Source organism: Papilio xuthus, unplaced genomic scaffold (genome assembly GCF_000836235.2).
Source record: "Papilio xuthus unplaced genomic scaffold, Pxut_1.1 DF826923.1, whole genome shotgun sequence".
Taxonomy (NCBI): Eukaryota; Metazoa; Arthropoda; class Insecta; order Lepidoptera; family Papilionidae; genus Papilio; species Papilio xuthus.
Genome location: NW_013531726.1, coordinates 1,719,851 through 1,735,464, shown reverse-complemented (window position 1 = coordinate 1,735,464; position 15,614 = coordinate 1,719,851). Strand labels below are relative to the sequence as shown.

Genomic DNA, 15,614 nt, shown 5'->3' with positions numbered 1-15,614 from the left:
TATATCAGTTTGTTAAAAAATAGCATTTATACTCTAGGTACACACAATTTCATGCACTGTATATATTCTGTGTGGGTCAGAATGTAATTATCTTGCAGAATTTCCTCATGCATTACGCGACTTTAATAAAAAAACAACTGTTCACTAAATTCTCTCATCGCCATTTAAATTGATATTAATGTCTTTTAACAAGAATATTTGAATCGGAGTATTTTATTTTTATTTTACTTAGCAATTCTATTCATTGTATTTATGATAAAATATGAGCAATAAAGAAAATCATGATGAGTGTGTTTTGAATTTAGAAAAAGGCTCATAAAAAATCACAAGAAAATACGAATTGGTATACAGCAAATATCACTAAAGTATTTAAAGAAAAATAATCGTATTCTAACGTAGCATATGTACATTTATCCGACGTTCTTACGGTGAAGGAAAACATCGTGATGCGACCTGCACATATCTGAGAAGAAATTCAAAGATATGTGTGAAGTCAACCAACCCGCATTTGGCCAGCGTGGTTGACTATGGCCTAGTCACCCGTAACTTAGGGTAGGCTCCGAGCCCCTCGGTGGGGACGTGTAGTGAGCTGATGATGATGATGAATCGTATTCTATGATTATATTCAGACGACGACGAATTGATATCTAATAAAGAAGAAGGAATGGATAGAGGTTAATCAGACCGCGGAAAAAAGTTGTGTAGAAAAGTGAAATATCCTTTATTGGTAAATCCTCTCTTCTGTCTATAAAAAGAAGGCAGCAGTGCAAATGTGTATGGGCTGTCTTTTCACTGTTTCATTATTCACAACATCACGTGCAGCAATTTCGTGACTTCTTAAACGTTTACTAGCTCCTTCCTCTCACAAAAGCGCTATTTAATTACGTATAACCGCAGCAAATATTTGCTGGTAAGCTAAATCTACCTTTTGCTCTGTGGCTGTAGTTAATTTGACTGTGGCTATAAAAAACACGTGACACTTTTATTGCATGTATTCTGTTTTCATCTAGATATCATTAGTCATGGCGTCTTTGATGTTTTATCGCTAAACATTTTTATGTTGGCATATTCAGAGACGCGAGCTTATTAAGTATGTTATGTTGATGGAAAGATATACGCCCGATAGAAAAATGTTACAACTTGTATTTTTGATATTTATCATGTTCAGATTGTTTTAAGGGTGACGTTGGCGTATAAAAATATCAATATAAATAGATTTACATTAACTGTTGAACAAAATTTATATAATCACATTTTCTTTCAAATTACAAAAAAATATCTCGGCCAACATATTTATATTCGATGAAAAAAATACACGATGGAGTATTTTCTTTATTGATGCCTGTCATTATTGTTATCTTGTATATGCCTACTATTATGCAAAAAATTATTTATCAATGTCCATTGCGACAAACTCAAAGGTTGTCATCAAGGTCGATTACATTGTATATATCCTAAGTCATATAAAAATGTGAACTAGCGGCCGCCCGCGACTTTTTCAGCACCGATTTACAAATAAAAAGTATCCTATAACATGCCCGCGTGTATCAGCTACTTATCCTTCCAAGTCCCGACAAAATCGGTTCCACCGTTTCGGAGTTTAGTCGAAACAAACGCGGTCTTACGGACAGACATACAGACAGATATATTTCTAATTGGTTTCTCGTTATCATCTACGCAAATACTTGTACGAAACATAATTTATTGTTTTTGTACATACATACACTTCTATTTTATTAATACGTATAGATATGCTTAAATGTCGGTGATTGGGACGCAAAATGTTACATAACTAACGATTTAGCAATTTTCATAGCACCATTTGCTTTATAAGCAATTAGGTGAATTTAAAATTAAGTTGTCACGGCCTTTACGAATCCGAAAAAACACTGATACATCTTGAATCTAGAAAAAATAACGAATGTATTCAAATAATTTTTCAACAGCTCACAGCTTGTTAAAAAGCCATTTACAACTCAGTAATCTAATTTAGATTTTTGGAAACGATATGTTAATCTGTCTATAAATAATTTAGGTTTATTTTATGAAATTCAAGTAATTTACAGCTAATAGTATAAATAAAATAGAGTTGTAATGAGCATTAACAAATAAATAATTTTTAAAATAATAAAGAAAAAAAACTCTGCAATTCCTTTGGAAACTAAATTCACACAAAAAAATGCCATGAAGCCGTCACCAGACACTAGCTGTTTTAGTTAACAAATATTGTCTCATCCATAAGTATTACGATGCCATTCGTTTAATATTCGACCATGCAATATGTCTAGATCCAGGCAGACGGAATATCAATGGTTTGTGACCTAGAATTACCTGAGTAGGATAAAAACTGCCTATTTGCGGCGACGATGTCAACGACAAGTTTCCATCGAGAATTTTTTTTCTATCTAGCGACTTATATTATTGATTACGTAATAACTTAAGTTAATTTAAAGTTCTACGCATTTACTAGAATATAACGTAGTAGTTGACATGCAATAACAAATAATCGACTATAAAATCTCTATTAACTTGTTTTTTCATAAATTTTTAAACACTAGTTTCGAGTTTTTATCAATCTTTATAAACCACAATTGCCATTTGGACATGATTAAAATGCAGAAAGATTGTCTATCTCTTCTTCTTCTTCGTATTCTTCATTACTGAAGGTCGTGCTTGTCCTGATTGTCTATAATATAATAATAAATAGATTTTGTAAGAAGTTCTTTGAATACAACGCATTTAAACCCAATAATACTATTCTATTTAAATTCAATAATACTATAATTATTGTAATTACTAATTAACTATAACTAGCAGTTCCCTGTGACTTCATCCGCGTGGAATTTTATAAAAAAAAATAGCGATGCATACAACCTATAGCACCCGGGGATAGTGTATATTCCCAACAGTGAAAGAATTCTCCAAATAGGTTCAATAGTTAGCCTATTTAAGGGGCTGGGAGCCTACCCTAAGTAAGGGCTGATAGGCCATAGTCAACCACGCTGGCTGGATGGTTGGTTGACTTCTCACATATCTTTGAATTTATTCGCAGATATGTGCAAGTTGCATAACGATTTCTTCCTTCACCGTAAGAACTCAATCGAAAATCGAAAAACACATTGGTACATGGCGGGATTCGAACCTAGGACCTGCAGATTGCAAGTGAAGTGCTTAACCCCAGAGCCGCCGATGCGACGCTGGAATGCAAACATATAATACTAACAATCAATTCTTTCTTCTTTATAATATAAGTATACATAGAAAGTACGTATAGTATAAGCATTAAAATAAACATTGCAGAAATCAACTATTCAATGTATTATGTTAATTTAACGACAAGAATAATTATTCACTTTGATCGTAAATAATTTTAACTTTATTCTAATGACAGCGAATTTATTGTGTTATTAAATTATTAGACTCAAGTACTATACGAGACATAATATTACCACTTATTATGTATTACCGTAGATTTGTATTGTCATAATATTTGTTGTATGAACATCTCACAAGAGGGATAGATATCTTTGTCTCCCTCTAGCGAAGACTCACAGCACTTATGTTTTTTTATAAAAAAAAGAATATAAAAATTGCACCATCTTTTAGATTTAAATTGCTTATGCCAGTTGTCAATTAAATTGATTTTCGTTTTGTTTTAAAATTCCATAACTTTCAAGAATAAATAAACTTTGTTACCGTCGTTTAATATCCTTTGCTAATATTATATCTGTTTTATAATTTCACATCAATAATAGTTCGACATTTAATATTGAAACATGTGCACTTCCTCGTCATATTTAATTCAAATTAGAATCTCGATGTTGGCGTTTTATCAAAATCAACATATTCGTGAGATCGCATTGAAATTCATATGCCCTCGTATTGCGTCCATTCGTTTCGTCTCTATACAAGGATTATGTTAAAATAATGCTGTCAGTCGGTTGTTTGTGCATCGAGCTGTCACTAACATTTCAATCTGTAGGGTTTTTGCCGCGACTTCACTTGTAGTACTTCGGACATCAAATATTTATAGCGTTTTAACATCTTTATTGACGCGGGCCTGCCAAGACGGCCTGAATAAAGGAAAGTATCGGCTCACTACTGTTTTAGTTACGATCGATTTATTCTTTTATTCAATTGTTCTTTGCTCCTTATAGTACTTTAATTTTCAATTCATTTATTTCATCCAACTGATTTAATGAGACACAAAGACTATTAAGTGCAACAGTATGTGCACAATTTAATTATATTGCAAAAGTAACTCATTAGCGGGCGAAGCTACTTAAAGAAATATAACAAATGACTCGGTTTAATTTGGTAGACATACTCGAGACTCAGCGCGTATCGATCACGGGGCATGGCGAGCGGCCAGGCGCGCGGGCGGCGGCCGGCGACGACGAGCGACAGGTGCGCCCTGCGCCTGCAACCGATGACTCGACCGCTCGCTGACGTTGTCGTTCGACAGCCACTCCTTTGATTTCGTCTCACTACCGCACATATCTGCTGACTTTCCACAAATAAAAACTATTTATTTACTACAATATTATTCTCGCTCTTGATCTCCACACGATTCTATTTCGAACGGCGATCTGTCTTGCAATAACACGTGTCGAAAACCATGAGTTATATCGCAACATGTCGGCTACAATGCGTTTTACAAGATTGAAATTATGCGACAGCTCGGAAGTAAAATAACAAATTGTAGAAGCGTGTAATTTTTATTTTATTCTTTTTAATCTTGCTCTCGAATCGTGCGCATCGCCTCTAGCCGTATATCACAATCGGGCAAGCGTAGCAAAGCACGAAGTCGATCGAGCCAAGTATTCATTGGCGCTCAAACGGGCATTCAGTTCTAAATAGTAGCGTGCCTCACGTTTTGTGACTATAATAAAACTGCATCAAACAAACTCGAACATGTAATTTTAATTTACTTACGGATCGTTTAATATTTTTCAGGTACAGTGAATGCAAACGGGGAAACGAAACGTCAGAGGACATCATACACGCGTTACCAGACGCTCGAGCTGGAAAAGGAGTTCCACTTCAACCGGTACCTGACTCGGAGGAGAAGGATCGAGATCGCGCACGCGCTTTGCCTCACCGAGCGCCAGATAAAGATCTGGTTCCAGAACCGCCGCATGAAGTGGAAGAAGGAGCATAAGATGGCATCGATGAATATCGTCCCGTACCATATGAATCCGTATGGCCATCCGTACCAGTTTGACCTTCACCCGAGTCAATTTGCGCATCTCTCCGCATAGGATCAGTGGAATTTTTCGAATAGTGGATAACTGATTTACTAAAAATACAGTCGATCGTCTAGAAGACGGGGTTGCTCGTACCATTTCAAATCCAATTTAGATTTTTGATGATATAGCAACCAGACTGGATCAGTTATTCGCTGTTCGAAAAATTTCATAATGTGCTAGACAAAAATTGTTGAAATAACTATTGTGACACTATTAGTGACAGAAAAGACTTGTGTTTGTGCAAAGTGAAGAACAAGAAGAAAATGTGTGTTTGAATAAAATCCTAATTTAAGACCAAACATGTAACATAACTTAATATAAATTCAATACATAGAGTCTATTAGATATCCGAGATCATCAGAATCGTGTTTCGAACGAAGGATATCTTCGATCACTACCATTATTGTTTCGACGTTTATAAAAATGTTTAAACAATAACAAATATTGTTGTAGAAAAAATTTTACCTAGTCATAAGCCGTAATTTGATCTACGTACTATTCCTAATAGTGTAAAATAATTTAAAGTTTAATCATGTAAATTGTGATGGCTACTTAGACTTTAAGGTAGACATTTGTTTTATGAAGCGCTGTGCGTAACCGATAATCTGAATTTGGTAATGCGTTAGCCGTCACCACATACAACAAATTCGGAAATGTACAGGGATTTAGTGAAAATTGTCAAATATGATATACGTTCGAATCGTATGACAAAACAAAATTTGGTTTAAAAACAAACAGGATCAAACAGGATCATAAAAGGCAATGCTTGGAAGGACGCTGTGAAACTATTTGAAAAATATAAGCTCAGTTAATGAAAATAAATAATGTGAATAGGTAGAAGTTTTTGCTTAATATTGTAAATACATTTTGTCATGTAGTTGTATGGTGGAAATTTAATATATTATTCAGCTTAGTACTTCTTTAAGAACTGTTTTATGTTCCTGTTCTTAGTTGTAAATACGTAGTAAAATATTTATGTCACTTACACTTACGGTTCGTCTAACATGATCAACTTTGAATTTCTTACGAAGCATACCAGTACATGTGACTACTTAATATAATTAATATCGTATTTGTAAAATGTACTTAAATATTCTTAGCAAGTAAATATATTGTTTCCTTAAACGACTAAAAATTTAGTTATTTTTTTATTATTTTCAAACCCACTGTCCCATGAAGGACTTGCAGTTAAAAACATTTCGTTATAATAGAAATGTCGTGGTCAACTGTGATATTTTGTTAAATTTTATTTTTAAGTCAAACAATGATTTGAGTTTAGAAAGATTTTTTTTCCTTTCAGTGTTCACGTTACTATTTTGATTTCCCGAACCGTTTAATTTGTTTCTTTATTTATTGTTTGTAAATATTAGACGTAAATATTAGAATAATTCAATTTAATAATGTTCAAATTCATTAAAACTATGCGTAAGTAACTTCTATGAAATGTATCATGGACTTTTAAATAACTGTGCAATAGAACGCGGCCTAAGTTTTATTGTTCCCCGATCTTCCTTCTATTTTGTATGATACTGTTTTAGTTGTGTTATTTCATTGTAATTAATAAAATATAAATATGTTTATCGTTCATTCCAATTTAAATGAGATCTGTAGCGTGGAAGTATGCTCCACTGGTCATTTAAATTATTGTATCGTATGATTAAAGTGTATTAAATTTTGAAAAATTGGTGATGATAAAATAAATCATGATGATATAAGATTGTTTGATTAAAGATTACTCACACGTTGGAGATATATTAGGAAAAATGTTTAATGAAATAAGAAGTTGTATTTGATTTAAATAATGTTTCATATATATTCGCTTTCGCTCACGATTTTCTGGGCTGGAGTTTTAGGGCGCCGGCAGCGTCAGTCAGACGCCGCTCGGTTTGATAGCAGTATTGAGTGATGATAAATGAACGCAGCGGCGATGACATGACAGCCGAACCTGGGGCGCCGGCACCACGTGCCGCCAACAAAAGACTGTCGAAAAATGTGAAGGTTGCCTCAGTTTGTAGGTCGCGGGCCGCGTATCGGAGGCTGAACCTATAAATCATTCCGTCCGAATATTTCGTTTCGTTCGCTTCGCTCTGATACAGTTGTCGGTTGGAAAATATTTAATATTCCGAGTGTCGGAAAAAGGATCTAGGAATAAAATTGCCTTTAAATTCAAAACTAATGCACTTCCTGCCTTGTTATATTCAAACAACAAAACAACTTTTATTTCAACCTTTAAAAGGGGCCTGATGACATCATTCAGTCCAGTTTATCGCCTATCATTAAGCATTGTTAAGAAGTGATAAGATGTTGAGCTTGAGTTATTCTTTCGGTGGTCAATAATGATATCCAAACAAGAACTTTAATAAGAAAGAATCCGAGTTGACACAACTCTAATTAGATAATAATCTAATCAAATAATTTTGTTTGCAAACTGCGTTATGTAATATTTTTAATTTTAAATGACATTAAATTTATGTATACAACTTCTTAATACTTATTGAAGTTAACCTTAATATGATAGCTCATATTCAACATTATGTATTCTTGAATTATATAACCAAACGCCTTTTCAAATACAATGGGAGCAGCTTCCAATCTCTGCCATCTGTGCGAGGAAAAGAGACTCGAATATTTTCAAAGGCATGCCCTTTAAGATACGTTCGCGGATAGTGTACCGTAACAATGAGTAATATTATTAATGTATCGCTGTCCGTCGGGCCGGAGACCGCAGGCCGATCATAAGATAGCTCGCATTAAGGTGTGCTGTGTCGCGAATCATTTTTCACCTCGTGCGGTGTCGTACAAGCCTCGTAAGACACCATTTTGACGACCCAGATAAGATTCCATTTTATGTTATTTTGAGAAATTATTATGGATGATCAGATTCAAATACTGGTGAAAAAATGACTTAACTTTTTCCTTTTTTTTATATCATAAGGTGACAAACGAGCGAGCGGCCGCATTAATCGCTGAAGTAGCGAAGTGACCGTTGCCCATAGACATACGCAATTGCATATGCGTTGCCTACCTTTGATCGACGGAGGAGAGGATGCACAAAAAGAAAACATTTCCAGTCATCCTCTCATCCGGAAAGATCACTTCCACTTCCCATCCTTTCCTTATAAGAAAAATGGTTGGTTATGATACATTTGAAATACTACATTTTGTTACCAATGATAAAACCAAAGAACGAAAGTCTAACAGTTAGACGCTTAATGAGAATTTTTAAAGTGTCTATCTCAGAATACCTTCGTTTTGACCATACAATAGATGCTTTACAACACTCTTAAGTAAATAACAGGTATTACCATGTCTAAGAATGCCCACTTCTAGAATAAATAATACGAATAATCAGAGAATACAGTCGAACCTCGATAATCGAGATACCTAGTAAGAAAGAGTCATTGTCCGTTCTCGACGGACGACCTCCATAGCCAAGAAACTCGGGTTAGAGAGAAAAATATCGCACTCCCTTGGACTCTCGCTTATCCCGGTTCGACTATATTTACAATTTACGATTTCCCTAAATGGATGCAACGTCAAAATAAATGATTAATACATTCCTGTACAATATTTTCATATCAAAAGAATGATAAATATCCTTTATAATAAACACTAAATGTCTTCATTGAAAACTATTGAAGTGAGAAAATTCTCCGCAACATAAAAATTCCCTGGCACTGGACGGAGTATAAAGGCTGAGTACAATCGTGGGCAAGAGCTCTATCAATCATCGCTTCATTACTATTACAGAGAAAGTCTTGGTACTTATGGATATATATTATTTATAACTCTAATACAACACAGCAGTATTATGACTTGCTTTAATCAGAATCAATGATTTACCAAAAAAACTTGTCAACTTTTACAAAATGTGGTACAAAAAAGTATCAGTTAACAAGTATATTTTCCTCTTCATTTTGGTGTATACGTTAGAAATGCTATTTTTACTACAGCAAAAAAACTTTTGCGTTACCTTGGCAGCATAGATTGTGATTGTTTTTTTCCTGGTGGAATAATTGCTAGACGAATATTACAACATACAAATCTTCTTTACCATATTTAGTGCTAAGGAGATTTTAACGTTTTTTCTTGTTTGAAATAAACGCCATCTGTTATAAAAGAAGAACACTAACAAGGTAAGGAAGGTCATGGTGACTGAATTTAGTTCTAGAACTTTTTGAAATATACATTCGTTGTTTGAATAAGATACGTTTCTGATGATGAATAAAAAATAAGTAAAACGTCCTCTATTTTTGAATTAATGCACTAATGTTGTTTCAAGACATGCTGAATTACAACAGCGTAATTATAGGTACAGTTTTTTAAACAGATGGCGTTGTGGTCAAAAAGCTTTCCGCGAAATACTTTTATAAATAAAAAGAGTTAAAACTTTAAATATTTTAAGTAATGATGAAGAAACCTGTAAAATATTGAAAAAAAATTGGTAAGCAATTTATTAAACCTTTCTTGGTGATTACATTTTATGAGTTAAAACTCGCACATTTCCAGTATGAAAAGGTTGAAACAGACTTAATAGTGCGTAAGATTACCGATAGATGACACTTAACGTTCAAAAACGCAATGATAAAGCAGCTTTTGAGAATTTTCACAGACTAGTTTCGCTCTTGCGTACTGAAAAGCTTTCGTAGTGCCGATACGACAGCCAGTAGAAGATGTAGTGCAGACGGCCAACCCGCCCCGATGCGCAAAATGCAATCGATATGGATTTTAACAAGTAAGTGAAAAAATAAAAGAGAATATTTATCAATTTAACTCATTACTCTGTATTGTAATTGATTACTTGATATTCTTAATTAAAATACGACGAATTTAATTAACGCTAAGCAATTTTTGTGTTAGTACGAATGTGAGTATTCATTTATTTTTAATCCTATATTCATGTCGCTAAGCAAAACATTGTAATAAACATTTTTCCAAATTGTTACTCCCAAATTTTCATTTTAATGAAAGTAACAAAAATGGTTGAATCACGCAGTAGCATATCATTCAAACATTCAGTTGAGTAAAAAAAGCGTAGACTTAACAAGATATTAGATGCAAATACCTCCTAATCCTATTTAAGAAACAATTCAACAAAGCATCCATATCGATATTTTCGACAACAAAAATTCTAACCAAACAAAACTAAAAGAATTTTAGTTAATCCCATGTCGGCGTATAGTAGCCCTCCGTTGCATTAGGCTCCCGGCATAAAAACTGTTAACATGAAATTTATACCTGACTTCCATGAATGGCGATATTTCTGTTTAAAGGCAGACCAAAAAAAAAGCAATAAAATATGGCCGCCACAAAGGCACCTCTAGTGCGCTTGCGTTGAGTTCGGACATGCGCAGTGATTGAACCAAATCGGGGCAGCTTATGTTCATACTGGAGTGAAGTTTTTTCTTATTTTTGATTCATATAATGCAATATTACGTTGAATTGTGCTCGGCCATATTCTATTGTGAGTAAAATAGGATAAGGTATAATATTTAATTAAAATATCGTTTAGTTTTGTTTACTTAAACATTATTTCATGAATAAAACATAAATTAAAAAAAAATTGTTTTAAACTTTTATATTGGAAGTGATTTAAAAAAATATATTGGTAAAGCTAATTTTGTTTAGGTGCTATCGCCTTTTGTTTTTTTCGTATTGATGTTATTAAGAAATAACGTTTTAAATATTTAATTTATCGTTTTCAGTTTTTTTTTAAATACAATATACATGAAGGAGGATCTCGGATTTAAAATGTGTGGTTGGAATATTTATATACTTTTCTAGAAATTGTAAAAATAGTCTTTCTATACAAAATGCTATTATATTTTAAAAATATTTTTTCTTGTTCTATAATATATAATATCACTTTTTTATTTAAAAAAAAGCTGTATTGCCTATGATTAGAAAATACTATTTCGTTTTGACAAGGAAAAAAAATCTAGTCTAGATATAGCCTTATGCGGCTCCGATACAAAGCAATCGGGAGTATTGATTTTGCCTCGGGGAGCGAGGACTTGCATCGGAAACTCCCCGCGCCTTGTTTAAACTGACGCGTTTTATTAACGCGTTTCTTTGATGAGATATTGTGAATAATAATTGTTTTTGCTTTGGATTAACCTTTTTTTAATACTATAAAACCCACAATTTATAATCCTATCTTAGTAATATTATGTTATTACAATCTGGGTAAAAGTTTGTATTTTAATAGTTATTATATGTATTAAAAGTTATTTATTTACATCTGCATTAGTTGCGTAATTTCATAAAAGAGCGAATATTCTACAATAAAATTAAAATACCTTCCTAACATAAATTTACAGCGCCATCTGGTAGCCATTTCCATCGATGATACAGTTGAAATTCTATTTCCGTTACAAAACGCTAGGTGTCGTTGTTCGCAGTTTAAATTCTGAAAAACACGCACGTATACGGACATTTAACAATCTAAAAGAATATTTTTAATTACTAATATTAAAATATTTTTAATATACTATATTGTCTTGTTACATGTTTTTCGGGTCCTTCGGGTCCAGTCAGACACATTGAATTTAACAATCGTGAATTCATAAATAAAGAATGAGGGCGCATGCGCGAAAACCGATGACGTCGTAACAGGGAACTTCAAAGTTCAAAGCCAAATTGAATGGATAAGCGTCATCGAACATCGATTATAACTAATAATTATTTCATAATTCTAAATAATATTCTTTATTTAATGATATAATTAATGTCAATTCTCAAATACGTACTAAGTACATAGTGGACTACTAAGGCTGGATCTTTAAAAATCTTAAATAATATTTAAGTTAATTGAACTTAATTTTTATAATTGGACTAATATACCTGTTTTTCTCGGGTCATGACTCTGGACGATTTAATCTAAGCTTGTTCAGATTTAAGTTTGTTTTTTTAAATTGTTTTTAACATCTATTGAATTTTAACAGGACGAGGTTTGGTCGTCGACTGCTCCGAAGATGTTCCTATCCGATCATCGTGTTTGCTGCGTACATTGAACATTGAAATCAGTATTTAAGGTTAGTGTTCAAATATTTTTAATTAATTGTCATTGAATATGATGGCTATTACAAGATATACACCAAGCAAAAAGCAGGAAACTTGAGGCAGCATCTTCTTTATACACTACTCGTGATTTGATTTTATTTAGATCACAGGAAAGAAGTAAAGGAAAACGAGATAAAGAAGGAGATCAATATTTCCAACCTTTACTTTACATTAATTCCATTTTTCATTTGTTTTCTTTTATTATTAAAATGTTTTTTTTTAATAATTTTACTAGATGGCGTTGTATGCTATTGTGACTTTCTTTGATTATTGTTCTTGGCATGTAGTAAAGATAATTGGTCATCGGTTTTTATGTAATTTAAACCTAAGAGTTAGTTGAGCTAAGAAAATGATATATTTTTAGACACATAGGAAATAATATAATATAATATGTAAAGCAATATTTATATTTTAGGCTACTAAATATGAAATTAAGATACAGAAACCAATGCTTGAAGAAACATTGCTTTGAGGTTTTAATTTTATTAAAGCAAATGTATAGCTAAAAGCATCTTATAAAACAGTCTGTCGATGTCAGATATACAAAATTATCCTTTTATAAAAAGGTCTCGTCAGCTGTCTAAAGGGGAGCATATTTAATTCTCTTTTAAAATTCTCCAATAGGGGAAAGGGTGGCACCGGATTGGCCAGGCGCGGTCGTGCGAAATAATTTTAGGGCAGATTGATGCAAACTGATGCAGTCGGCTGCATTTTATTTAGTAAAAGTTTTGATGGTAAAAAACTAACATGGGTTTAATTCAAAATTGGAGAAATCGTTTAAGAAAACTTCAATAATAAATTCAGTAGTGATACTTAGATTTATATCGACGTTTCTGTCTTAATGTTATATTTAATTTAGTGATAGGGTAATCAATAAATAACTCCAACAAGCTAACGGAATTAATCGAAGTGCTAATAAAAATTATTCGTTAAAAAATAATAGTATAACCATATATTATTTTCGCACAAAAAAATTCTAATGATTTTGCGATAGGGCCTTGAGTATAGTCGCTTACCGTTCTAATAATAAAAGCTGTTTCTAGTGTTACAAAAAATAAAACTAAAGGAGTTAGTTTAGGCGCTTAGATGGATTTTTTACATAAAATACTGCTTGAGTCATTGACTCAAAAAGGCAGCTTATTTAGGCTATACATTTTTACACTATACATGATAATAGTGACATGAAGATTATCTCCACTCATTAGCCACACATTTTTATTTTTAATATTCTGACAAATGATATAAGCACCATGAACTCCTACTGTTTTGCATTTCATACCGTTGTTGTCTGTTACATTCGTGTTAGATAATATTGCTAAAAACATGTTTTAGTTTCGTCTCAGATTGTCGGCGTAGTATTGAGTCACCACACACACCATATGGCATCTCGTTAAACAGTAGACCGGACGGACGTGTCACTAAATAAGCCTAGTTCACAATGATAGCTTTTATTATTTGTCTATCTTAAATTATTTAAACTCAAAAGACGGTTTTGGCGTAGTGCGTATTCATTTGTTCAGTCAACACGGTTGACTGAGACCTAACATCCACTCTTACTCTTACTTGGGTAGGCTGGGAGGAGCCTTTCGTTGGGGACTTGTACAAGCGTACGACGACCTAGGACCTTAGTTAGATCATTAAATTAGGATAGATCTGCGATTGCAAAAGTATTTGTGATAATTAAAGACTGGATTAGGTCCTTTGGATTTAAAATGCTAAACGCGGAGCAACAACGAATGTACCTTAAAGTCAAATTATTTTACTTTTTTTAATATCGCTTGCAGACACAAAATATAGTATATACAAAAGTTTACATACAGAAAAATATACATAACATGTAAAATGGTTAATATATTTAAAGAGGAATCGATCAAATAATTATCCGTCATTTTTTTGCAATGCTATTAAAAAAAGATTTGATACAATGCAGTTGTGGCATTTGAAACATAATATAAACTGACAGAAGCTTTTAATATTTTTTATATAAAACTGACAGTGTGAACATATCTTTACATTCAGGCTACTATGGGTTACGTCACTCCACGCGTCCGAGTATTAACGGTTTCGCTGTCAATTGCCACTTTTGTTGGTACAAATTTGTTGTGTATTTTTATACTCGTAATAATTTACGTAACGCCGATGTCATAAGTATATTCGCAAATACTAGATGTGCCACCATCTTTGTTGTGGTACATTTTGTAATAATTTGTATAGCAAAATTTTTTGTGTGTATTTCGTATTGTGATAAAAACTAATAAATTATTCAAACTTTCGTGAGACATTATACTAAACTGATATATAAACACGGCTAAACACTCACGTATATTCGACCGGTGGCGGCACCGACTAGTTTCGAGCTCATCGGGGGCCCTTCATCAGGATGAGTGGTACTGGTATTATTTCCATTACCACTCATCCTGATGAAGGGCCCCCGATGAGCTCGAAACTATTCGGTGCCGCCACCGGACGAATATATAATACGTGAGTGTTTAGTCGTGTTTATATATCAGTTTTGTGATAAAAACTATTTCAAATTCTGAAGAGAAATAAAATAGAAAAGAGAAATAAATTTTCATAAAAACCACGGAAAAAGTTGATTTTTACTGAATATATTAGAAACTATATTTCTTTCCGTTTCACATTTGATACGTGTAAACGTATCTTGCAACATCTTTAAGGAGTTTTTATTCACTTAAAATTGTTTTAAAGTACTATAGTATTGCAATTGACTCCATCATAAATCCTCAGCTTGATAATCTAGACGACGTAAATAATGATAAAGAAAATTTAGAACACTACATTATCAAAAATGTTTTAACTTCGAAATCTCTGCTAGACTAGCTTTTACGCCAAATGTGCTTTAGATTTTAGGCCCTTATACCGTCTCTCTTAAAAGATATTCTACGAATAAGCTACTACGAATAGGTTATAAAAATCGTAAAGAAATATTGAAGTTACTAATTTTTTACAAAAAAAATCTCAAATTATCCCATAAAATTGACCCACGGTCGATTCTTGTTTTGGGAACGGGAAGAGTCTCGCAATAAAACTATATATTAAAATTGTTAATTTTATATTACATAATATACATCTAATTTCTATAGAAAAATCCTCAGGATTTCTAAATAATTCAGTTATGTTCCCGCTTTATATTTTAAATTTTGAACTTAATTATCTGGGACCTCCAATGTAATAAAGTTGGGAAAGCCCGGGCAACTGGCAACCCTAGGTGGGCGAATGATGGCGGCTGTGGGATGCGGGGTGAAGTGGGGGCGCGCGCGGGACGGGGGCGGGGGCTGGGCC

The 15,614-nt window shown here is 33.1% G+C and overlaps 1 protein-coding gene across 1 annotated transcript in view; it reads left to right on the top strand.

Moving 5' to 3' along the window:
- The window catches only part of Scr (homeobox sex combs reduced), a 34,825-nt gene extending 27,897 nt beyond the window's left edge, over nt 1-6,928 (top strand). The window contains exon 3 of the mRNA XM_013318720.1: nt 4,957-6,928. Within this exon, the coding sequence (XP_013174174.1) occupies nt 4,957-5,261 (305 nt within the window). The 3' untranslated portion in view covers nt 5,262-6,928. The remainder of the gene's footprint in view (nt 1-4,956) is intronic.
- Nucleotides 6,929-15,614: the final 8,686 nt, after the last annotated feature.